At 42.2% G+C, this 25,872-nt stretch overlaps 1 protein-coding gene across 3 annotated transcripts in view; it reads left to right on the top strand.

Moving 5' to 3' along the window:
- The window catches only part of SMC4 (structural maintenance of chromosomes 4), a 165,578-nt gene extending 140,428 nt beyond the window's left edge, over positions 1–25,150 (top strand). For all 3 annotated transcript variants that reach the window (XM_085869130.1, XM_085869127.1, XM_085869128.1), the window contains 6 exons: positions 2,442–2,586; positions 4,185–4,358; positions 8,796–8,981; positions 9,256–9,488; positions 20,712–20,895; positions 24,516–25,150. In XM_085869130.1, the coding sequence (XP_085725256.1) occupies positions 2,442–2,586; positions 4,185–4,358; positions 8,796–8,981; positions 9,256–9,488; positions 20,712–20,895; positions 24,516–24,683 (1,090 nt within the window). In that variant the 3' untranslated portion in view covers positions 24,684–25,150. The remainder of the gene's footprint in view (positions 1–2,441; positions 2,587–4,184; positions 4,359–8,795; positions 8,982–9,255; positions 9,489–20,711; positions 20,896–24,515) is intronic.
- The last annotated feature ends 722 nt before the right edge of the window (positions 25,151–25,872 follow it).

The following is a 25,872-nucleotide window of genomic DNA, read 5'->3' as shown; positions in this document are numbered from 1 at the left end:
TTTTTTGGAATTTCAACAATTTTTCTGGTAGACATGGTGGTATATTTGAAAAAAGTGCAAGGGTGGCAATATTTTTGGCCATGACAGGACAAAAATAGAGGGTTATACCCATACCAAAATAATAGTTGTTGCTCATCACCCCTATGCATATCCGTATACTTTGCTAAACGTGTACAGTCTGTTTGTTGATCATGTACATGTACAAACGTTAAAACCTACCAAGTCAATTGGCCTCAAGTAGATTGTATATTTGTCTGGTTCCTCCCCCCCCCACCCCCCCGTATTTGCATAATATTCTCATCCAAGCATTTGACAACCTTCGTCCGACTCTGTCTCGCCGCCGATGGTGTTTAATAGTTTACAATTTCGATGGTCACTAACTTATTTTGTTTTCCAAAGGTATTTGTTTTGCAAAAGTTGTTAAAACGGTATGTAACAGAATCTGGTGAAACACAATGGAGGGATGAGGGCGGAGGGGGGACAAAAAAAAGAAAAAAATCTATCTTTTTCTTCAGGTTTGAGGTAGAATTGAAAGTGATATGAGAATTGGCTGATGTTCCAGGAACCATCAGCAATCTCTGATCACAGCCCTCTCGTTTCTTTGTTTGTTTTGTACTTGCGCTATTCTCTCGTCAAAACATTTCTCAACCTCTTTCCTCCAAATTAATGTTAATTTTCGAACCAAAAATGCATCTTCATTGTTGCTCTTATTTTCCTGACAGGAAGACGATTGTTTCTGTTTTTTGTTTTATATATTTAATCCTGGTAAAAAACTTGCTCTCGGCCCCAAAGCTGTTTTTCAGCAAGTCTGTAAATGATATGTCAAGCAACAAAAACAATGGTTACAAAAATAACTTAAATGACATAGAGGTTGATGAGAATGAGATAATCTGCATACTATTCGGGGGTGACTCGTATGCGCATCGTCGACTCTTACTCCGATGTCGTCGATGCCTTTTGTAAGGGTGGAAATTAATGTCTTTCTATTCTGTATTTAATAAAGCTGGTCTTGTGCGATCAAACACACATCATGCCTAAAGTACGAATCTGGGTGTGGGAATTTTTTGACAAGCGGGGCAATGATGTGACGAAATGTACACTTTCCGTGAAGAGTTAGCATACCCTGGTTCACCAGGGAGCATGATCAATCATGTGACATTCAAGCATCCAGAGAGGACAAAAGTGACGTCGAGTTCATCTCAATGAGCACCACCGACTACCTCCTTCCGAAAAGGGCCATGTAGCTCGGCACGAGCTGCAAAAATAACCGAGCTCATTAGCAGTATGATTGACGAAGCAAGCTTGCCGATTAGCTTCGTAGAAGCTTCATGGTTCCAAGACTTGATGAAGTACAACGAGCCAGGGTACAATGTATCCAGCAGGAAGACCATAAGCGCAACTTCATCTTCTCTACAACCCGACGCGAAGCGGTCGTCGTTGACTTATGCTTTCACTAAAACCTAGTTTGTAGTTTAGATTAGCAACGGAACATGTACATGTTTACAGATTTTTGTAAATGTTTATATTTTTTTTCCATGTACATGTACGTTGTCACAGGCTTAATCTGAACAACTGTGGTAAATGAACACGCTCTCAACGTTTTTGTAAAACTCTATAATTAAAATCCTAAGGATACCACGGAGTTATGGATGGGATATTAACCCAGAATTTATCTCTTCAATTCCCTCAGAATTCGTGTATTTCAGTGTGACTTGTGATATCCCTTTTCACCATGAGCGGCAATGTATCATATTCACATCAAGAGAATTGGGGTCCGCTCCTCACGCTGAACCCCCAGGACTATGAATTTTTAAAATCACCTAAAACTGTGCTGTGCACACTCCGAGTACAACCAACAGTTTTCAACTCGTTCCATTGAGCGGTTCAGGAATGCGTAGAGGCCAAACAAACATGTTTATGGAATTGTCGTATGATGAAATAAAAATTATGCATTTCACTGTTCATTTTCTTGAGTTGAAATTTCGTTGTTAAAATGGTTTTTAACCAAAAGTGCTATTGCTTATAGCGAGTCTTCTTTATAACACGCCTCCAATGTACAACAATTTTCATCCGAATCCGTCGACAAGTTTTTAATTATCCTGCACACAAACAAGCAGACAGACATGGGTGAAAATATAACCACCTTCCACCTTTGGTGGTGGAGGTAATAACTTTACTGATAAAGTTAAGCCAATCATGTAAGGTGTATTATTTTGTCTGGCTTCGTTTTGAATATTTAAAATATGCGTGGGTGAATTGTCACTTTAAATGACAGGCTCAAAGATCACATTGGAGTCCAGTATTGGACAATATTTTTTGCTCAATATTTTGTTCTTTTTGATGGAATTAATTGAATCATATTTCAATTCATCACTAATATTGTGAAGATGGAAATTTAAATTCTCCTTTGTTTTTGACCTGTTGCTCATGTGATTTGATAGAAACCTCTGTAAAGCTGGAGAAGTTATGGAGCGCTTGGAACAAGAGCTGGAGAAAAATAACAAACCTGAAATTAAGCTCAACGAACAGATTAAGAACTTGGAGGAAAGTGCGGCTGTCATCGTCAAAGAATGCGACAAGATTGAGGTGTGTCAAATGAACTTTGTATCGAATCGTGGTTGTGTGTGCAACTGCATGATTGCTGATAATATTGATCGTTTTGTAAGAGTGACAAAGCCAAAAATCTGAAGACCCAAGAGTCGCTTGTTTTTGTTTTTCTTGAATAAGCTGTCTGGTATTTTTAAGCATTGCAATATTTGACAATGGGTGTTGTTGTAGCCTGGCTTTGTAATTTGGTGCATCATGTTGAGGTATCGGCTTCATTTGTTAGGAGTTGTGAACTCAGACCTTGTAGATCAACCCAATGTTCTCGTAAAACAAGTGTGTGTGTCCGTCCGTCCGTCCGTCCGTCCGTCCGTCCGTCCGTCCGTCCGTCCGTCCGTCCGTCCGTCCGTCCTCCATAACTCCAAAACCAACGAATCGCTGTTCGCTGATCTTCATACCGACGAATCGTTGTCTAAATCGCTAATTGCTTTCCAAGCCAGCCGTTCCTTATCAACCGATGTTTGTAAGCTGTGGCGAGAGTCAATTGAAGTATATTTTCATAGCGGTCGTCGTTTTTGAAAACAAAATTGTAAATTGACATTTAAGACAATGTTAAGGTAATGAAGTAAATGCAGTTTTCTTCAACCTTTTCCTTGGAGTATTTGTCTGAGTGCTTAAACCACTTGGCGAGCGCTCTGCAAGCTTCCATGGCAAGACTGGCTTGGTTTTCCATGGGGACATCCCCCGAGTTTGGAAGGCAAAATAAATTGGAGTATTAGAATGAGTAAAGCAACGGAATAAGTGAACCACAAGTTCAAGAGAGAATTGAAAAATGTTTTCAGTTGCTACAAAGCAATGAATCCCCACAGCAGGATGGCTGAGCAGTACACACAATGGCTCGAAGCTGCCTCGCCTGGGTTTGAATCTCAACCCAGTTATAAATTGTCATCCCGCTGTTCACAGGCTGGGTGATTCATCAATGCCTGTGCTGTTCCTCAGATGGACGTTAAACTGGGTGTCCCATCTGCCGGAATTTTTCCTCCCTCTCCCCCCCCCCCCGTCCTCGTTCCCAAACTCCATCCTCGCTTCCCAACCCCTCCCTCTCTCTTTCTCTCGCTCTCACGCCCTCCCTCCCGAAGTGTATAGCAACGTGTCGTGAGGTGTCGCTGTCTCCCACCCCTCCCTTACTTGCTCCCTAACCATTCCTCTCTATCTCTATCTCTATCTCTATCTCTATCTCTATCTCTATCTCTATCTCTATCTCTATCTCTATCTCTATCTCTATCTCTATCTCTATCTCTATCTCTATCTCTATCTCTATCTCTATCTCTATCTCTATCTCTATCTCTATCTCTATCTCTATCTCTATCTCTATCTCTCTTCCCCCTGCCTCAATATTTCCATCAGCGAAGTGACGGGTGATATTTGTTGTTGTGGATATAAGCTCTGTGCCACTTTTATTAAAGTGATGCTGCAGGTTTGGCATCCTTTTAATTTTTTATTTTTTTTTTAACTGGTGCATGCTTCAGTAAACACAGTAGTACCTGTGAACCTTAAATTGCAAAACACACATTTGAAGAATTGTGTTTTTATTATTATTTGGGCATGTTGGCCTTTTATATCTCACCATGACTGATCAGGAAAAATTGAAGGAGGTTAAAAGTGCCCGCAGTGAGCTGTTCTCTGCAATACGTTTGCTGGAGGGAGAGGAGCAAGATGTGGAGAAAGAAGCGCTCGTCGTGCGCCTGTGCTTTGAGCAGGTTGAGGCCAAGGTTTCAGAACAGCAGAATGCCATACAACATTGGAAGAAGGAGGTAAGACTTTTCAAGAAAGGCTGTCTTTTGTCATGAGATATTTTCTTTGTGTTGTTGATTATATGTATTTTAATTTACTCCCATTAAGCAGCCTTAATGCTGCAGTTGTGCCGGTTCTGGCCCACACTGTTCAACGTATCAGAGTCCGGTAGTACTCCATATGAAGAGATGGCATGGGCAAAAAAATGATATGCTGAATCGTGACTATAGAGTGTAGTAATAAACCTTTTAAAAGTCGTGCCTTTTATTGTCCAATGGTTTCGTAACGAACAAGAATGAAAAAGATGCCATAATGTATCGTTGAGGTACCAGATCGAGAGATTACAAAATCATCTAATTGTTCATCTACAGAATTGTTGATAAATGTTTTCCAGCCTACCACAATAATGGCTGAAGCAACTAGAATGGGCACTCGGTAGAATACATACCTCCGCCAGGCTGAACAAATAACATTTTGTATCCCACTGATGGGCCGAATCAGAATCCAGACCTGAACCAAAATATAATTGGCTTGTTCTTGTCACCAAACCAACTCATCCACCAAATTTTGTCATCTGTCCACAAGTTTTTGAAATATCATGCTTTATATTGTTTTTTGGAATCCCATCTCTCAATGTTGAAGAATCATTTTTTAAAAAAAATTAAATTTTTTTCGTATTCGGATCTTCACCAACATCGAATTAATCTGTCTTTGTCACACGCCCAACCAGCTCGCCAATTTTTTATCGGAATTCGTTCACAACTTTTTGAGATATCCTGCACACAAGCAGACAGGCAGATATGGGTGAAAACAACCTCCTTCCGCTTTCGGTGGTGGAGGTATTAATTTTATCGAGAAATTTCTATAGACAGTGCCTTCAGAAAGTATTCACACCCTTTGACTTTCATATTTTGTTGTTACAGCCTGAATTTAAAATTGATTTAAATTAAAAAATTGTCACCGATCTACACAAAGTATCCCAAAATGACAAAGTGAAAACATGTTTTTAGAAATTTTTAATAATTTGTTAAAAATGAAATGCAGAAATATCTAATTTGCATCAGTGTTCAACCCCCTGAGTCAGTACTCTGTGGAAGCGCCTTTGACAGCGATTACAGCTTTGAGTCTTCGTGGGTATGTCTGTCTGAGCTTTGTGCATCTGGATTTGGAGATGTTCTCCCATTCTTCCCTGCAGATTTGCTCAAGCTCTGTCAAGTTGGATGGGGTGGCTTCCATCTGGCTTCTCTCCCATAAAGCCTAGATTTGTGAAGAGCTGCGGAGACTGTTGTCCTTCCGGCAGGTTCTCACTTCTCAGCCAAGGAACTCTATAGTTCTGTCAGAGTGGTCATTGGGTTCTTGGTCACCTCCCTGATCAAGGTCCTTCTTGCCTGTTGCTCAGTTTGGTCAGACAGACAGCTTTAGGAAGAATCTGGGTCGTTCTTTATTCTTTCCATTTCCTAATGATGGAGCTCACTGTGCTTTTGGGAACTCTAGAACACTCTAGAAATTGTATGATACCCTTTCCCAGATCTTTGCCTCCTCACAATTCTACCCTGGAGTTCTATGAACAGTTCCTTGGACTTCATGGTCGAGTTTCTGTTTTGACATGCACTATCAACTGTGGGACATTGTGTAAAAAGGTGTGTTTCTTTCGAAATCATGTCCAATCAATTGAATTGGTCACAAGTGTACTCCAATCAAGTTGTGGAGACATCTCAAGGATGATCCAAGAAAATTTGAAGTGTCATACCAAAAGGGGTTGAATAATTATTGACTCAAGACATTCCAGCTTTTCATTTTTAATTATTTTGTAAAAATAAAAAAAATAAAAATTCCACTTTGACATTATGGGGTATTATGTGTAAATCAGTGACATTTTTTTTTCAATTTAATCCATTTTAAATTCAGGCTGTAACACAACAAAATGTGAAAAAGTCAAGGGGTGTGAATACTTTCTGAAGGCACTGTATTTATAATTTTAACATATTTTTCAGTTATTTTTGGTGGAGAGTCAAGGTTCGTGGAGACACCAGACCACAACGGATCAGGACATAACAGAACAAAAACAACAGGGGAAATAGTTGGGGGTGAGGGGTGCAGGGTAAAGATAATAAGATTGAAAGAGACCTGGAGGAAAAAAAAAAAGAAAGGACATGGGGAGCCATGAGAGCATAGGGAGGAAGAATCAGGGGGTCTACAAGCTGGAAACCTGGGGGGGGAGGGGGTGGGGGGGCAGAGCATGGAAAGGGCAAAGGGAGCAGGGCTACAAAGGAGATTGTAGGATACAGACACCACCGACCTGTCTGTGATTATGAAAGCATTCGGCCAAGAGACTCAGTTTTACCGGGCGATTCCAATGATGTTGAAGGCCATACTTTGCATGGCATCAAGCTGAGCAAGGTATGGCACAGGTGCACCTGCCTAGAGAGGGAGAGCAGTATTCCCTCAAACTGTGAATGAAGTAAAAGTTCAGGTATGTCAAGGAAAGACTTTGCACGATCGACGATGCCCAGGTGTCGGCTGGCTCTGGAGGCCCACTTCGACATGTGGTTTGCCCAGGAAAAGAATGAAATGTGTTCATGAGAATGAAAACCTTTGAGCAACTGAACTTTTCGCAATTTGTTTCAAAAAAAAATAGATGGGAGGGTTTGCCAGAGGGTCGTTCTGGAGAGACAAGAATGAGTGTGACATTTGTCAGGATTGAACGACATATTCCAAGTGTTTGACCACCTTGTGATTCTATTAAGGTCTGCACCGAGGGAAGAGGCTGCTGCCTGTCTATCTGAAGGATGAGTGATGCCATAACAGAGGGTGGAGTCAGAGGCAAATCGATAAAGGGGATTTTCCAGTCAGAGAGATCGTTGATGAACATTACAAGTAAGACTAGATCCAAAACACTGCCTTGGGTTACTCCATCTTTGACAGGGAGAGGAGATGAAAGGAGCACCAGCTGTTGGCTACCAGAGTAGAGGGAGTCAGTGATCCATGTTTGGAGTTGGCTGTGGAGAGTTCCGAGGGCAAGGTGGGATGGCAGAATGTATCGAAAGCTCGATATATGTCGAGAGAGATGACCCTGATCTCATGTCTGACATTGAGGGTTTCCATCCATTGTTGGGTGAGTCGAAGCTGCATGTCCAGTGGAGTGACCCAGTCTGAATCGCAGCTCGTGATTACTTGATTTACAGATCAGTTGAGGGCAAAAGTGATTTTTATTTTTATTTATTGCCTCTGCCACCGAAGGTGAAGAAGGTTATGTTTTCTCCACTGTCTGTCTGTTTGTCTCTGTCTGTGTGCAGGATATCTCAAAAAGTTGTGGACGGATTTGGATGAAATGTTGTGGACAGGCTGGGTGTGTCAAGGACGAACTGATGAGATTTTGGTGAAGATCCGCATCCACATCCGACTACTAGAATTTTTAAAAGTGATTCTTCACCATTGAGAGATCGTGCCAAAAACGATGGATAGCACAATATCTCAAAAAGTTGTGGATGGATTCTGACGAAACTTGGTGGACATGTTGGGTGTGTGACAAGGAAGAAGTGATTCAATTTTGATGAAGATCCGAATCCGGATCCGGATCTGATAATTTTTAAAGTGATTCTTCACCATTGAGAGATGGGGCTAAATCGCATTTTTAACAGGATATCTCAAAAAGTTGTGGACGGATTAGGACGAAGCTTGGTGGACAGGTTGGGTGTGTTGTGGCAAGGACGAATTGATTTGATGGTGGATTTGATAATTGTTTAATTTAAAAGTGATTCTTCACCATTGAGAGATGGAGCCAAAAAACGACATATAGCATGAGATTTCAAAAATGTATGGGGCCCGAAATGTTCTCGTGGATCAGGCATTACGTGGCAGAGGTATGCGTCCTACCGAGTGCCCTTCTCATTTATTTATTTTTGCAGATTTCCTTTCACTTGGAATGTTTTGTGGGTTCATTCACTCAAGTACTTGGTATTCATAGGAAAAAGACAAGTGATTTTCTTTCTGTCTAATCAGAAAAACCAATGATGCATGCATAAATGTGCATTCACACAAAACATTTTCGTTGATCAAGAATGAAATTTTTTGGCATGTTGATTTATTTGGGGGCTGACAGAATTGCTAAAATGTACGCACACTTGCCACTTTGCTGTCTCACCTGCGTCCAAATCTCGACCCAGCTACAAACTGTCATCCTGGTGTACCATCCCTCGGAATGGCGTGAAGCAGAGGACCCCATACTGCATTTGTTTTTTTAACTTGCTTGTTTCGAACCTGGAAACCCTCCTATTATTGTATGTGCTCGCATTTGTACTGTTATGTAAAGCAAAATGATTGTGTTTTGAGAAACCGCTGTTTCACAAAATGTTTTTTTTAATCTCTGGTATGCTTTTCTATTGTTTTTAAAAATAATTATTCATTGTACATCCAATGCACATGATGTGGTAGGAAATAATAATTGTTTTCTGCAGATTTCCAAACTAAGCTTGCACCTGCTGGATGGCTCCGGGAAGTTTGAGAAACTGCCGCAACTTTCTCCAACTGAATCTGAATCACTGCCTTCTATCTCGGAACTGAAGAATCGTATCGCTGTACTGGATGAACAGCTTCAACTTCAAAAGCCTAACATGGCTACCATCATGGAGTTCCACAAGAAGGTTTGAAACCGAACACAATGATGTCACTGCCGGTTTATTTGTATTCCCCCAGTTCCCTCGTTGGATATAATTTTATGGATCTCCTATTCCCAGATATTAAAGATCCCCTTTTAACTTGAGTGGTGATTTCCAGATGAAAACAAGTTTGCATGTTTTATGTTTTTATTTTCTGCATGAAAATACAAGCCTGTTCTGCCCAATTTTTTTTTCCAAGTATGTTTAGTTTGACTGGGACGTGCGTTTTGTACACAATGTGCGTTTTCTTGTTCATTAGGAAGAGGTGTATATGGCACGCGTGGCAGAGCTTGACACAATAACATCTGAACGGGATGAGTTTCGCCGTGCTCATGAGGACCTGCGCCGTCAGCGTCTCGATAACTTCATGTCTGGGTTTAACACGATCAGCATGCGCCTCAAGGAAAATTACCAGATGCTGACGCAAGGCGGTGATGCAGAGCTCGAGCTCGCCGACAGCCTGGACCCCTTCTCTGACGGCATAGTTTTCAGGTTCTGTTCTGAGTAATCTTTGTCACTATCCATGTTTACCGATCTTTATTAACGGTGTGATTGTGGTTCAATAGGGGAGTGGCATGCTTTTCATATCGTAACATTGGCACCACCGTCTTTATTAGTTGCCACAGATTTTGCACTTTAAACGGGATAGATCTTATACACTTTAAGAATATGAAATTTGACGTTGTGATGTGATTGAAACCATTCCCCAGTGATGTCTTGTCTCTCAGTTGAACTGCAGTAGACCATTTGCAGTCGCGTGATTGTTGTCATGGCAAAAGGCATACTTGCCATTTGGAGTTGCAAAACAATGGGTGCTGAGTGAGCAAGATGTGATCGATCATATGTGGGCCTTGGATGATGGTGTATGTCCTTTTTCATGAGTTCCATTTTCTACAAAATTCCATTAGACATGCATTGGGTTTTTTTTCCTTTGGGGGAAGAAGGAGGGACCGGGTGGGGGGGGTGTTAATCATCATGGTTTTTTAATTTGTTCAATGGCTTAGCGTGAAGCCCCATTAAGACAATTGAATACATTCCAACGATAATTTTGACCAAATGAATATTAAAATTATGAGCACCATTAAATATTTTTTGGCAATTTTATTATTTGACCTGACGAGGCATACCCAACGTAGCTTTGTGTGCTTAGTACTCGTATTAAAAGCAAGCATGAAGAGCACACTCATGAATCGATAAATTCATGAAGCACCTGTGCAGATTTAGTGCATAGCAGTGCATGCCTTGACTCGTGTGGCATTGCTAGATTGGTGGAGAAGATTCAAAACACAATTTGAACAACAGCGTACGAAATAGAAAGAACAACGTTTAATGCAAAAAAATTCAAAATCGACAAAGAAAAAAAAGTTGCGTGGATGAACTTTGAAGAGTCGTCAAAGCACCAGCAGGGTATGCAGCACACCTAAATCACACAATTATGGCAAAGAATAGGAACGTAAGACGTGTACCTTGATTGATCAAGGAGAAGAATGCTACTTTTGATTAGGCAGATGCTAGTCTAGACTGATGACATTCTCACTTTGTAGTCTCTGTCTTAGTGCTGTTGCCTTTGCAGTGATGGAGACTTGTGGCAACCATCTGGTTCCCTGACATACCATTTAGTGTAAAAACCATTCCTATATTTGAAACAGGATTACGATCCGAAACAAGAGAGTTCATAAAACACGTTACCCCACGCAGAGTTCAAGTGTATACTTCAATTAAAATAAAATAATGATTTTAAAGTTTGTTTAAAAAAATATTCTGGAAGTTTAGCGCTAAAAACTGTGTAGGGGGCAGGAGAGCCAAAACACCAGTGCGTAAAGGGGTCTTCAAGGGTCTTGAGTGTCTTTGAGATCTTAAGGTTCTTACAGGTCTGAGGTCTTAAAGGGTCTTTGGGGTCTTACAGTTCTTTCGGGTGTTCGAAGTCTTCCGGCTCTGAGAGGTCTTAGGGGGTCTTGAAGATTCTTATGGATCTTAACCGTCTTTGGGGTCCAAAGGGTCTTTGGGGTATTCAGGGTTTTAAAGTGTCTTAATTGTGTCCGGGGAATTCAATGGTGGTTAAGGGTCTTTTGGTCTTAAGGGGTCTTGTATCTCAAGCATGTATTCTAATCTCTCAAGCATGTTTTCAAAAAAAGGTCTTATGGTTCTTTGGGGTCTTTAAAGGCTGAGGTTGTGGATGAAAACACACTTAGGACAACCCCCGGGTCAGACTTGGTCTGTGTGCCAAATCTGGTGGTTGTCGGCCCAGCGGTCTTTGCAAAAAACACGAACAGACAGACGGGTGAAAACGTCACCTCCATCCACCTTCGATGGCAGAGGTAATAAAATAAAGATTGTAAAAGTCTTATATAATAAAAAAAAAAACTCTATTCCAGAATTTACAGCTGTTTACGCAGGGTCCATTACATCGCCCTCTCTAACACGGTACGTTCGTTCTTCACGCCTGTTGTTTGTTTCCTTTATCACATCCTTAAAAACAGCAAGTTTCCTGTTTGGAATGATTTTAAATTTGTTAGACTGCCATGGTATGGTAAATAGTAGGGAGGCAGACTGATTAAAATATTATATCTCTCCTCTCTGCATATGTCCAAGGTACGGTAAATGGCAGATTTGTATTCCGATTCATGTTCAAAATATAACAAATTTAAAGAAGGTGCTCTTCGATCATAAACTAATGTTTGTAGACAGACATGAACCAATTGCTTAACCTCGCCTTTCACTTCACGTGCGCATGGTAAAAATGGTTTGCTGTGTGAGCTCGTTTAGCTGCAGATTTATTTTATGGCCCTTTGTGCACCTCCCTTTCTCTCCGTAGGCCCTTCCCTTCTTCCCTCTTCTAAGTCCACTCTTCTCCTTCCTCCAAGTCTTCAAAACACCTGTTCACCATCTCGTGTCTTCCCCCATCCACAATCTTGATCTTTACTACCCCCGTTAATCCACCCCAAACCCCCCTCCTTCAAATTCCCTGTATTCCTTCCTGAAAGTCCCTGTAGTACCATCTTGTTAACCTCATGTACCTTGCCCCATCCCTCTCCCAAATATCCCATTGTCTCTGTTCTCCACTATTTTGTACTTCCCTCTCCTACCTTGTTATATGTTTCTGTGTATTAGCTCTTACACGAGCCTAAATTTGGTATACAAAAATCAAAAATAAAAATACGAAAAAACCATTGTCATTCGAACAATACAGTTTACCATAATTTTCACTGCTAATTTATGTTTGGTTTCATGGGCTGAAACTTTCCTACTTGAGTGTGAAGATGAAGAGCAGGCCCTTTCGGCTGGGATAGAGATCTCTACAGAGCATCACGATTAATCACAAAAGGTGCATTGTGCAATGGTCACTTGGTTATTCAAAACTTTATATCAACAGAAATCTTGGACAGCATTTTTTTTTTGAATCCACTGTCGAGGCTTCTATGAGAGCTAACGCACAGAAACGCACAACAAGAGGGACGGGAGAGGGAAGGAAAAATCGGTGTGGGACAGAGACATGAGGAGATCTGTGGAAGGGAGAGGGATGAGGTGGGGTACACAGGGTAAACACGATGGGCACTACAGGGACTTTTTAGGTCCTTACACGACAGGGACATTCAGGAAGGAAAGCAGGGAATTTGAAGGAGGTGGATTAGCGGGGGTAGAAAATATTGTGGTTTCGGATGGGGGAAGATAAGAGATGATGGTGAACAGCTGTTTTTGAGACCTGAGGGAAGAGTGGGGTTGAAGAGAGTGAGGTAGTTTGTTCCAAAAGTGGGAAGGGGAGTTTAAAAGAGTGAAGGGTGAGCAGTGATTCTTGATTTTGGTAGTTTTACCAGAAGGGGGTTGCTGGCGGACTTTGAGTGCTCTGCGGAAATATGGGGAGGAGATATCGCAGACAGAGCGGGGGGAGGGTGAGGCAGGAGAGGAGACGATAGAACACAGAGCACCGACCTGCCTGCGGTGAGAGTGAGAGACCCAAAGACTCAGCCTCATCTCGGGAGATACCAATGATCCTAAATGCCTTTGTTTCCACAGCATAAAGCCAAGAAAGTTGAGAGGCAGGAGCACCAGCCCAGAGGGAAGAGCAGTACTCCATCAGGCTGTGGACAAAAGCTTTGTTTGTGGTCTGGAGCTCAGGTGTGCCAAGGAAGGACTTTGCAAAACAAAGGATGCCCAGTCGGCCATTGGCTTTGGAGGCCAGGTTGGAAATGTGGCTTTCCAAGGAAAGATCATGGCAGATAGTGAAACCCCAAAGATTGAATGAAAGGCCTTCTGCAAGAGGATTGTTGAGAAAGTATATGGGGGGGGCGGGGGTTCCAGACAGTCCTTTCAGAGAGACATAGTGAGAGTGTGAGATTTGTCAGGCTTGAAAGACATGTTCCACGTGTTGGACCAGTTTGTGATTTTATCCAGATCTGCAGAGTGAAAAGGCTGCTGCTTGCCGATCTGAGGGATGGCAGATGGTACAGCAGAGGGTGGAGTCGTCAGCAAAGAGATAAAAAGGATTTTCCAGAGAGTCGGAGAGGTCATTGATGAAAACCAGAAGAAGAACAGGGCCCGGAACACTGCTTTAAGGAACTCCAGTCTGGACAGGAAGACGGGATGATAGAACTCCATAAAGGGCCACACGTTGGCTGCGACAGGAGAGGAAGTCTGCAAGCCATGAGTGGAGATGTCCTTCGATACCATTTGGAGTTTGGTGAGCAGGGCAGGGTGCCAGACCGTATTGAAGGCACACGATGTGTCTCGGGGAATTGCTTTGAATTAATGTCTGGCATTGAGGACCTCAATCCATTGTTGGGAGAACAGAAGCAGCATATCCAGGGTAGAGTGAATTGATATGAATCCAAATTGATGATAGGAAATCTAGCCATTGAAGAAGAGGAAGGATTTAATGTCTTAAGTGATGATGGATTCCATAACCTTGCTGATGATTTTGAGAAAGCTGATTTGTCTGTTTTTGCACCTTTTTTATGAAGAGTGGTAATATTTGCTGATTTCCAAGCAGATGACCTTGAGCAAATGAGGGTGTGTAGAACAGAGGGTGAGCAATAACAGCAGAGTAGGTGTTTAAGAAATGTGGGCTGATGCCGTCTGGACCGGTTGCAAAATCCGAGTCGAGCTTTGACAGCAAGCTCTCCACCTTGCCGGGAGAAAAGGACACAGAGTCCAGGAACAGCTTGGTATGACTGAGTAAGGTGGGTACAGAAAGCGATGGATTTGGGACACAGGAATTCGAAGCAGACACGGAGTTTAGGCATTCAGCTTTTTCACGTGCAGTGTCAATCGTGTGGCCATTTGAGGTAAGGGAGGGGATGGAGGGGGAACATACACCAGAAACAGACTTAACTAGGTGTCATCAGGATTTGTAGAAGGGAGACAGGTTTGAGAGTTCAGACTTGAAATTCGAAACCTGTTGTTTTCTGGCTCTCCTGAGGGTGGACACACACTTGTTACGAGCTTTGTGAAAGGAACTGAGATTGCTTTCAGTTGGATTACCCTTACATGAGGCGAAGGCAAGTTGCTGCAGGACAGTTGCCTCGCCACAAGCGTCAGTGTACAAAGGGTGGGAGGAAGGGTAGGACAAATGAAGACGATGTAGGATAAATCTGTGCTTGAGACAGAGAGAGCAAGTTTCCATGAAAAAAAATCCCAGGACGACTTGATGTCAAAGGAAGCAGAGATGGGAGACAAGTCTCGAAGTTTGATGGCTGCTTGAAGTCCCTGCCAGTCGGCCTGAGGTGGTTCTCTAATAATAGCCAGAGAGATGTCTACTTTGACAAGCATGTGGTCAGATGAACCGATTTGAGCAGAGGAAGAACAGCAGATATTTTCAGGGAAATTGGTCAGTCAGATCCAGAGGAGATAGAGTACCATTGGTTGAGATCCGGGTCGGGATGTTGACAGATTGTGTCAGTCCCAATGAGTCACAGAAGTCTTTTGCTGAAGTGCCATGGCAGTTGAGAGAGAGGTAGCCACACCCAGCCAACTGGCATGATGACAGTTTGTTACCACATATGTGGAAGAGAGAGATGGGATGAGAGGATAGAAGTTGGTCCATGTTTTCGGTGAGTGAGATGTAAATGGAGTCATCACTGTTTGGTGGACGGTACAACACACATATACACATGAAGTGGGAGTGGAGGGGAAGCCGTAGCCAGAGGTTTTTCTGGGGGTGTGGGGGAGAGGGCAGTGCATGGTGAGTGAGAAATGGAGTCTTTGATGAAGAGAGCAACTCTGCCGCCAGGACGAGGCTCAGGTCTGTCCTACCAGAAGTGGGAGTAACCAGGGAGAGATACTAAGGAGTCAGAGACGTCTTGAAGGAGGAATGTTTCTGTTAAGCAGATTATGTCTGGTTTGTCAGTAGCAACCTGTATGGAAAGATGTCAGGTTTGAGCGAAAGCCTTGGATGTTTGAGGTCCACACTGTTAAGGAAGAGGGACCTCAGAAGTTTGAGGTCCACACTGTTAAGGAAGAGGGACCTCAGAAGTTTGAGGTCCACACTGTTAAGGAAGAGGGACCTCAGAAGTTTGAGGTCCACACTGTTAAGGAAGAGGGACCTCAGAAGTTTGAGGTCCACACTGTTAAGGAAGAGTGACCTCAGATGTTTGAGGTCCACACTGTTAAGGTAGAGGGAACGGAGGAAGTTTTGTGTTCAGGGGAGGGGGGGAGGATATGACGAGGGAAGAGGGGGTGAGGTAAGGAGAGTTTTTGAAAGAGTGTGGGGGGTTGCATAAGAGCTCGGGAGAGGGCAGGATGAGGAGGAAAAAAGGCTCTGTGGTGATGGGATGAAGTACAGTGGGGAGTAATGAGAGAGGGGTCAGAGGGCAGTTGAAGATTTGAGGAGGTGTGGTGATGAGGTGGAAGAAAGAGGGAGGGGGGAGGAGGAACCTTTGTGGATGTGAGGGAGGGGCAACTTGGGGAAGGGGGAGTGAGAGGGAAGATTGCAGGGAGAAGGGTGAGAGGGAAGAGTTGAGGGGGAACTTTTTGAGAAAGGTGAGAGGGAAGTTTTGAGTTGGAGGGGAGGCGATGAGAACAGGCATGGCCAAGGTGCAGGAGAGGTGGGGAAACGGGAAGAATGAGACTTGTTGGAGGTATGGTGAAGAATAAGGGAGTGGGTCTGGGGGGGGGGGCACAAGAGTTGAGAGGTTGGGAAGAGGGGAGGTGTGATGAGAGGAAGGAAGGAGCATGTTTGTGGTGATGAGTGTACTGATTTAGAGAGTGAGTTATCTGTTAGGTTAGAATGGAGCACACGGATGTTAGAACACAACACACTTGACCTTGAAAGACCTCGTGACCTTGACCTGGCCTTGCATGAAAATGAAAGTTCATACTGTCTACTATAACATATCAAAAAACTGGAGGGGTAGTATTTTTTTGTTCTCGAGATATTTTTGGCCAAAGTTCAAAGGTCGTAAAAATGCAACCAAATCATGACGTCATAGACATGCCCAGGCTTGTCAGTTTACAGTCAATATTAGCTCGATTACGTTCAAACATGAATGGACTTGTCCAGGCCTGTTTGGCAGTGCTGCTGACGGAAAAAAGGCAAAACTGCTTCGAGTTTTTTGTTATACTAGAATACATCGTTCAGAAGATTTTAAACACAAGTTCAATAAATTCCATCAGGGATTTTTTTTTACTCGAGAACAAAAACCTTAAAACGTAGGAATTCGTCTGCAAAAAAGATGAATTCGTACGTAAAATCCAACTTTTTTGAAATACCGAGAAAACGACAAAAAAAGTCTGGACCTGCATCGATGAATCTGCCTTGCCAAAGTTCAAGGCATCGCAACCAAATTCAGAAATCTCAACCAAAACATGACACCATAACCTCAAGACTAATTGCTACTGAAATAAATGAAAAAATCATACATTTTTTGATTCAGTAGTTCATTTTGTCAAGACAAAATATTATCACTATCTACAACAAGCAAATTAAAATATGAATATAACACAGAATCATACAAAAAATTCATGAATTCAATTTTATCCAAGACAGATAAGTTTAGTCTCAATTATTAGGTCGTCTTTACCGAGATGACCTTATAAAGCCAGACCAAATGTCCGTCCGTCCATCCGTCTGTCCGTCAACAATTTTTCTTTCCGATCTTGATGAAACTTAGTATGTGGGTAGAGGTCGATGAGTGTTGCACAACGATATAACTTTTGTCTGGGTTCAAGGTCAAGGTCAGGGTCAAGGTCACGAGGTCACGTAAGTTATAAAAATCGCCATTTTCAAAACCTATCTAGTCTGCCATTCTACAAGATATTCGGCAACTGTTTATTGATTATGATAGTAAAAAATATTATCTTGTATCTAACCGGACAGATTTTTGAATTTCCGTCCCGTTTGGCCGCCACGTAACCTGGAAGATGGTCAAAAACACCTCCCGGTATAAAAAACTTTTTACTTCCGATCTTGATGAAATTTGGTATGTGGGTAGAGGGCGATGAGTGATACCCAACGACATATTTTTTTTCCCCGGATTCGAGTTCAGGGTTAAGGTCACGAGGTCACGAAAGTTGTGAAAGTTGCCATTTTCAAAACCTATCTCATCTGTCATTTTAGGAGATATCTGGCAATGGTTCATCGATTATGATAGTAAAAAACATTATAGAGATGACCGTCACCCCCACACGGGGGTAATTTTTCATTTTTGTTTTGCTAAAAAGTTTGCGAAATTATAATCGTTTTTTCTCGGGGAAGGAAACCATGTTCAAGTCACAAGATATCATAGATAAATCTTAACAGGTTTGCCACTTTCTGGTTATTTTTGCACTATCTTGGTCACTAATTTTATAACGAATTCTTATTCCAGAACCGACAACTTATGGTGGATCGGTCACACACAGAATGTCTGAATCTTCAATCCAACATCTGTCCACATCCAGTGGCCAATTGAGATATTTAGTAGGACCGTGGGGATGCATGAAATTGATGTAATAGTCACCATACTCATCAGAAATATCCTTTACAAGTCCAATCCATGGATTTTCGTCATAGATAGCACAAACAGTTTTGCTTACTGATTTCAAACTCTAGTCCTGATTCATCATCTACCTCATCAGTTTCGCCATCGACTCTAGCTGCACGTACAGTTTTGGGTTCTTCTTCTTGTTTGCTTAGTTTGAATGCTTTTATACTCTATTTTGATAATGGAACAAATCGATGAAATTTTTGAGTACCAGCGATTGTCTTCGCATTTTCCAGTCTTTCTTTCAATTTCAGTTTGTAATCCTCAAGAATACCAGGCTGTACATTGATGAAGTGAATTCCTGGAATATTTTCCGTGCAAAATTTCATGATGGCATTGGAAGTTAGGATCGCATCTGCGTACGGGCGTTGGAGGCTGGCTTTTGTTAACAACCTCTTTACAGTTCCGCCTAACCCGTCACATGCACTTTTGCCATGTGAAGTGGCAAAAACGTTCCACTCAGCATTGATTCCAAAGTCCTCCAAATGAAAGCACAGGTTCAAAAAATTATACTTATTTTTATCTTGTCCCACGCATCCATCAAATGTCTATGTACATCATGATTTGGTTGCATTTTTACGACCTTTGAACTTTAGCCGAAAATATCTCGAGAACAAAAAATACTACCCCTCCAGTTTTTTCATATGGTATAGCAGACAGTATGAACTTTCATTTTCATGCAAGGTCAGGTCAAGGTCACGAGGTCTTCAAGGTCAAATGTCATGTCCAAGAATCATCCACCCCTAACTTAACTAGATCGATGAACCGATGCTGGATTTGCATTCTATGGACAATTACCTTTCCAACTACACCAAAATAATCGAGATAGGGCAAGAGGTTGCTGCGATGAGGATTTGAATTTTGGTGGAAACGCGACATTAGTCGAAAAGGTCAAAAGTTCTCAAGGTCATATCTCGTCAACCCCTAGTCCGATTTAGCTAAAATTTTGTATTTGAACATAGACTATCATATGTAACATACATGCAAAAAATTAGCCAAATATGAGGGGGTCAGGTTACAACCCTTGGGTGAACTGAGGAAGAATGACCCGCAAACAGGAAGAAGGGTAGGCCTCAAGGAAACCCGATCTGAAAATACGACGAAAACTTCACCATTAGCACAAGTTTTAACACAAGACCGAACTTGAAACACACAGTAAACACTGAGATAACAAAATGACAGTAAAAACGACTGGAAAACTTATCTTTGAAAAAGTCGGCAGAGACCCTGAAGCAGAACCGCCACCGTCGCTCAAGAACCGGAACCGGAAGTGTTCAACTTTAGAGATCGTCATAAAGACAAAATGGATGGCATGAAAGTTTTTGCTAAAGCCCTTAACACTGAAGGATACCATGAACCCAATGGTGTTGCTCTTGCAAGAGCCCCCATTCTGGGTGTCAAAATACAATTATTGGATCATTTGTATTTGTATTCTGATGTTCTACTCAAATTCCTGAAATAGCAGTTTCTTGGCAAGAGTTATGCTGGGTGGTTTGCCATTGTCTTCCCAGCAGTAGTTCGGGCAGGAATTTGTAACTTGGCCATGATGCCGGCGATCGCTCGCCTTCTCTTTGCGAAGGACACCATGGGATCTTTAATGCCACCAACTAATGTTGGTAGATGCAATGTCCAGTTTAACGACCATTCAAGGGACGGCACACACATTGAATCGCCCTGCCTGTTAAACACCGGGATGACTATTTATAGTTAGCCTGAGATTTAAAACTCAGGCTCGACAACTTTGAAGCGAGTGTGCGTACCTCTCGGCCATCCTGCCAGTCCCTTGGATAATTCCTTCAAGCAAATATTTTTGTCTTTCTACAAATTGGCTCAAGAGCTGCCCCAATGTTTGTATTGGTAATTGCTTGTGGCTTTAACTTTTCTCCTACCACATAAGGGTCTACAAACATCAAAATGATTTTTTTTTTATTTACCATATTTTCACATGACGAGCAATGTTCGTTCGGAGACGACAAGCCATTAAACAAATATTAAAAAAATAAAAAAGGAAAACGTGAAAGAAACACAAGAAAACTTGATTAGTTTTTGTTTATCCGTGCACCAATTCAACGAAAGCCTCCCTTATGGGATTAGATTCAAATATTTGGTTATAGAATGTTTAAAATGATTGTGGGTTTCTTTTACATTGGGAGTTGGTCCGTGCGTTAGCCAGGAAACAAGAAGTGGTTTGGCACATTGCGCAGGTAAAGTTACCTTTTTCACCCAAAATGTGAAAATCAGCTGCAAAATAAAGGGAAGAGAAGAGGGAGATATGGTGGTGAATATGGGAAAAGAGAGGTGATAAAATATCGTGCAATACTCATCGTCGTCTTGATGAGACTACGTCCACACCATTTGGAATCTCCACCATGTGTCCCTGCAGGTGAAGCACATTTCTGGGCATGGCACTTGTGGGAGGGTGGAGGGAGGGATGGGGTGGGTCAGTTGATGTGATGGAATTTTATAATAAGTTTTTTTTAATCTCATAACTTGTTTCATTTAAGCACACAAACTCCCTTTGTACAATTCCATCTGTGCGCATTATTCTTGGGAGGATTCCAGAGGCAAAGGGTATTAATAAACCCAATAAGCGATTCGTGTGGATCGAATATGCATTCAAATTGTGTTTCGAAGGTGCATAAATGTTAAGTGCAGCTGTCAAATATTGAAATATGATTGAGATGTGCAGCATGAAGTATCCAATCTCGTTAAACTTTTTGCTTTATTTTCCATTTGAATCATCTTCTTTTTTTTTCAGTGTGCGTCCACCGAAGAAGAGCTGGAAGAAGATTTTCAATCTTTCTGGTGGAGAGAAGACCCTGAGCTCTCTCGCTCTGGTCTTTGCTTTGCATCACTTCAAGCCCACTCCATTGTATTTCATGGACGAGATAGATGCTGCACTCGATTTCAAAAACGTCTCCATCGTTGCTCTTTACGTCTATGTAAGGCCATTTATTTTCACCAGAAGACTGAAAAGTAATCTTGGTGCTTGCATGGTCTTGAAGGAAAAGAGGGAAGTAAAGAGTGATGTAAATGGCCTGTAAATGCAATGCTTGATATCTTTGCTGGAGTAAAATGCTCGAGTATCTTTGCTGTGTGGCTTTTGAATATCTTTGGAGGTATTTATTCTGCCAGGCCAGACTTGTATAATTGGATTATTATGACCAATAGACCCCTAGATTTTGTGCAGGATATTGTTGTGGGCTTGGGTCCGGTGGCGAGAACAACCACTAGGTGGGGGAAGTTACGTCGTCTCCCACCAGACTCCCGGAATTGTAGGCAGTCGCTGACGGATAATTCCGTGACGCAGCGGGTCTCTTCACCGACCGTGGACGCCAATACCTCCACCGCGTGGCGTAGGGTCTTTTTGTCTAGAATCAATTTACCTCATAAACCATGTGGTTTCGATTACCGGGGAACCACGCCCTCGGTACGCCTTGCCCGAAGCGGATCACTCTACCAACTCCGGATCGGATGCAGCCGAGCGGAACTGCCAAGGACGTACCGGCTACAATGAACAGATTATCGGGGATAAAGACCCGGCTGAACTCAGATCCGAACCATGCTGGACCAATGAAGAAAAGGACAAAAACGACCTGGGAACATTTCTTCAATAATTTATTTACAATCAACTTACAAAAGAAGGACACAGAGCATACTTATACAGAAATAAAACAGGCAAGATTTACAATGATCAAATAAAAACACTTGTGCAATTCTACTTAAAGACGGCACCACACACTCAGATGCACACTCAGACGAAAATAATCCCAGATGTATGGCAAAGGGACCTTTGTAGCCCGGGAGGGGGCGAGCTGAGGTCGTAGTTCTTTTGGTACCTGAGTTTCGGGGAAAGGGATGCTCCATGGTGCGGCACCTGACAATGGTCATGCAGCTCGGCCCACAGCCGCACGTGTGGAGTTCGTGTGTGCAAGGAGGTGCCCGGGAGGAGAGCGCGGAGTCCAAGGTATGAACGGGGTTTGAAAGTGTGAAAGAGCAGGTGGAGTTCCCGAAGCTTGATGTCTTAGGGAAGACCAGTCACAAACAGTGTGCGAACTTTTCTTGGCTCCACGATGTGGGATCCAAGGCACCCAGGATCATTGGGTATCTCCCGCGATGAGGCTGAGTCTTTGGGTCTCTCACTCTCAACGAACTCTCCGACTCGCCCACACCCTCTCAAGACGACTTACTTTCCAGCTCTCCCTCTCTGAACTAACGACCCCCGAAAAGAACAAAACCCAGACTGAGAATGGTGTCATAATTTATAGATCCCCAAGGTCGGGGCGGGGCATTGACGAAGCAGATGTCACTGTCCGCCCTGGTTGGACAGGGCTTCCATGGGGTCCGCCCTTTCTGGGCGGGATTTCGGCTATGCCGGGAAGCCCGCCCACTCCACGCGTGTCCGGACTCACCAAAAAGGTACTGCACAAAGATTTTGCCTCGGAAGGCGAGAGGAAGGTACTGTGGCTCCAATAAAAGGGGAGAAATGATTTATAATCCTAACTAAAAACCATCGCAACGTACCCCTTTTGCTTTCCCACTACACACAAGGAAGGGTTCTATCTGCACATATACTTAATATCATAACTAACTTCGGGACAACTATGTTTGTATTCACACGGTTCCTAGAACCTTAACAATATTAAGCTTCTTCTTTTGCATGCAGCACAAGGCTGTGGGCTAGCAGCATTGGCTGAGGGTGTGTGTCTGTGCTACTGATGCAATTCCATCTGTAGGTTAGAGTAGAAATTTGGGATTTGTTGAGGTATGCCAGCTGTTCAGGGACAATTCCACCAACTCATGCCAGCAGACAGTACGCCCGCTTAACGTCTATCTGAGGGACGGCACACACATTGATGAAACCGAGGGACGGCACACACACACACCTGCCTGGTAAACAGTGGCAAGACAATTTATAGCTGGGTCGGGATTTGAACCCAGGCTAAACAGCTTATCGAGGTGAGTGTGTGTACCACGATGCCACCCTGCCAGCCCTGATATTAAGCTCTCGTTAGATTTGTGTTTATTCGATGTGGATTGTTGTGTTGCCATCTTTCTGTTGTATAAGTTGTGTTGACGGTTATTCTTCACTTATTTTGTGTGCTGTCACCAAATAATCTCGTGTATCTTCGCAGCACCTTTAGCATTCAAATGTTTTGGTTACTGCACAACTTGCTTTCATTAAAAAATTTTTTTAATTTTAATCAACAAGGCACCCAACCAGATCACTTGGGGAAACACGCATATGTTTGTGATAATGTCTCTGGCTTTCATATGTCAAAACTAAGAACAGCTTTTGTTTTGAGAAAGAGTAATGCACAGTTTAATGGGATTTGGCTGGGTTGCAAAATTCATGCTTAAGGAAAGATTTGAGGATTTACTAAAATAGTTCCTCAAGTTTCTCCTTCAGGGCATCCTTAATTTGAGGATCGTTGCATATTTGAATATTCTTTAGGTTTTTCCTTAAAACCTTCCTTAAATTCAAGGGAGCACCCCCACACCCCATCCTTAAACACCAACCTTTGAGTTTATGATCACGTTTCCCTTATCTAAAACATGCACGAAGGAATAACTAAAATTAAGCTAAGGATCTTTGATCCCCCAAGAGTCATTTCCACAACAATATGTTTTAAATAATTTTGAACCAGGAGGAAACCCTGCAGACCCAGGTCTTACCCAAATCGAGGGATTCTTAACAATTATATACTATTTATAGTTATAGTGTTGGCATTAAACATAAAAGTACTTGAACAACACGGATCATACAACTATACAATGTATTATTTTTCTTGTGCTTGAGAAAAGCCTCCACTAGTGCTTCTGTCTCTTCCTGAAGCCAGTTTGTGAATCGCTTCGCCACCATCTTGCTAATGAACACCTCTTCCTATCTCTCATTTGATTGGTTGCCTAGCATAGCAATGTCTCTTGAGGATTTCCTAAGGGTTGTTTATGCATCAGCTCTCAAGGAAATCCTTCACTAAGGAATCACCGTGTACCTTACAGGGAATATTTCCTTAAGGACGAGGAAATTTTGTGCAACCAGGCCTTTGTCTTTCACATAGTACTTGCACTTTTTGGGTATTCCTTATAAGTATTGCTTACTCCAATGGCCCTGATTTATTACCACGTTGTGGGGCCAGTCAAGGAACGTTTTTGGCCTAAGTCTTTCATGAACTGGCTAGTCATGCATGATGCCTGACCACAGGAAGCAGGATTTTTTTTTTATTCGTTGATGGTACATGGGATAATTCGCCTACTCTTCGTGAAATACACCGTGGGATCCACCAGCACTGCTATTGCTGGCAGCCGAGTCCTCTGGCTTAATGTTTTTTTCAAGACTATGCAAACATCGATACGTCGCCTTGCATGTAAAACACCATGGTAAAAGTTTATAGCTGGATATAGATTCAAAGGCGAGTGCACATACCTCTTTGGTTATCCTGGCATCCCCTCTTTGGTTGTTACTCGCCCAATTTCTTAATTTGTTCACAAAATATTGACTCTTCCGAATACTTGTGCCGACTCTGCTGACACTGTTTTGCTTTTCTTTTGTGACGTTTAGGAACAGACCAAGAATGCCCAATTCATCATCATCTCACTGCGAAACAACATGTTTGAGATGGCTGATCGACTCATCGGCATCTACAAAACGTGTAGCACGACCAAGTCTGTCGCAATCAACCCAAAAACTATCGTATTACCTGAAACCACCACCTTAGGCCAATTCTAACTTTGCTGGCACTTTCAAACTGCTTTTCAGTCTTATTTTGATGTGTAACTGTGTGATAAATGAAAAACTAACTTTGTTCGTTATTCTGTGCTCCCTATGTACATTTCACATCCCTCGCTACACATCTCAGTTCTTCAATTGATACAGTGAACTGAACAGATTTTCTAATTCCACACACTTTGTCTAGTGTAAGATTGTAAATAGTTTATCTTTTCATGTTGCATAATTATTTGCAAAAAAAACAATACCGTGATAGAATGTTCCACATTTCGTTGTTGGAATGGCTCATTTAACAAGAATCCATCATCTTAACACATGTATAAATCTCCTGTAGACCTGCATGGGAAGGGCAACAGCTGAAGGTCTGATATAAATGGAATGGACTTTCAGATGCCACTCAGTTTAATTCATTCATTCAAAACTTGTAATCTGCAAATCAAAAGTAAATTCAACTATCTGAGGACCGACCTTTGGTGATTGCCCAACTTTGATTTTTGCATCACAATGAAAATTCTAAATGGTGCAGCAATGGTCAATACCTGAAAATTGCTGCTGCTTTAAAGCACACAACAGTGTATATGTGAATTCTTAAATTTCAATGCAGTACTTTGCTTTACGTCATTGCATTGTTCATGACAGATAAAAATGTGCATTCTTTATAGGTGTTATAAAGAGGATCTTGGCATGAGTTTAGGGGTTGCAAAGAGAGGATGTTCAGGGTATGGAGAAAGAGTGAAGATTGTTGGAGATTTGTAACATAAATTCATCCGGAAGCATGCATTCACTGGAGAAAGACTCTTGAAGGTTTTTTAAGAAGTGATGCAGTCAAGAAGGAAAACTTGCTTTTGATACTGCTGTTATGAATGGATATATATATATATATATATATATATATATATATATATATTTTTTGACACACACACACACACACACACACACACACACACACACACACATACACACACACACACACACACACACACACACACACACACACATACACACTGGTGAGCCAAAACATTATGACCACTGACAGGTGAAGTGAATAACATTGATTATCTTGTTACAATGGCACCTGCTGAGGGGTGGGATATATATTTGGCAGCAAGTGAAGTCAGTTCGTGAAGTTGATGTGTTGGATGCAGGAGAAATGGGCAGGAGTAAAGACCTAAGCGACTGACATGGGCCA

This window comes from Eptatretus burgeri, chromosome 2, assembly GCF_056783735.1.
Source record: "Eptatretus burgeri isolate ZD-2024b chromosome 2, Ebu_testis_v1, whole genome shotgun sequence".
In the NCBI taxonomy this organism is placed as follows: domain Eukaryota; kingdom Metazoa; phylum Chordata; class Myxini; order Myxiniformes; family Myxinidae; genus Eptatretus; species Eptatretus burgeri.
Note: the sequence above shows the minus strand (reverse complement) of the source record. Positions and strands in the feature narration are given on the sequence as shown.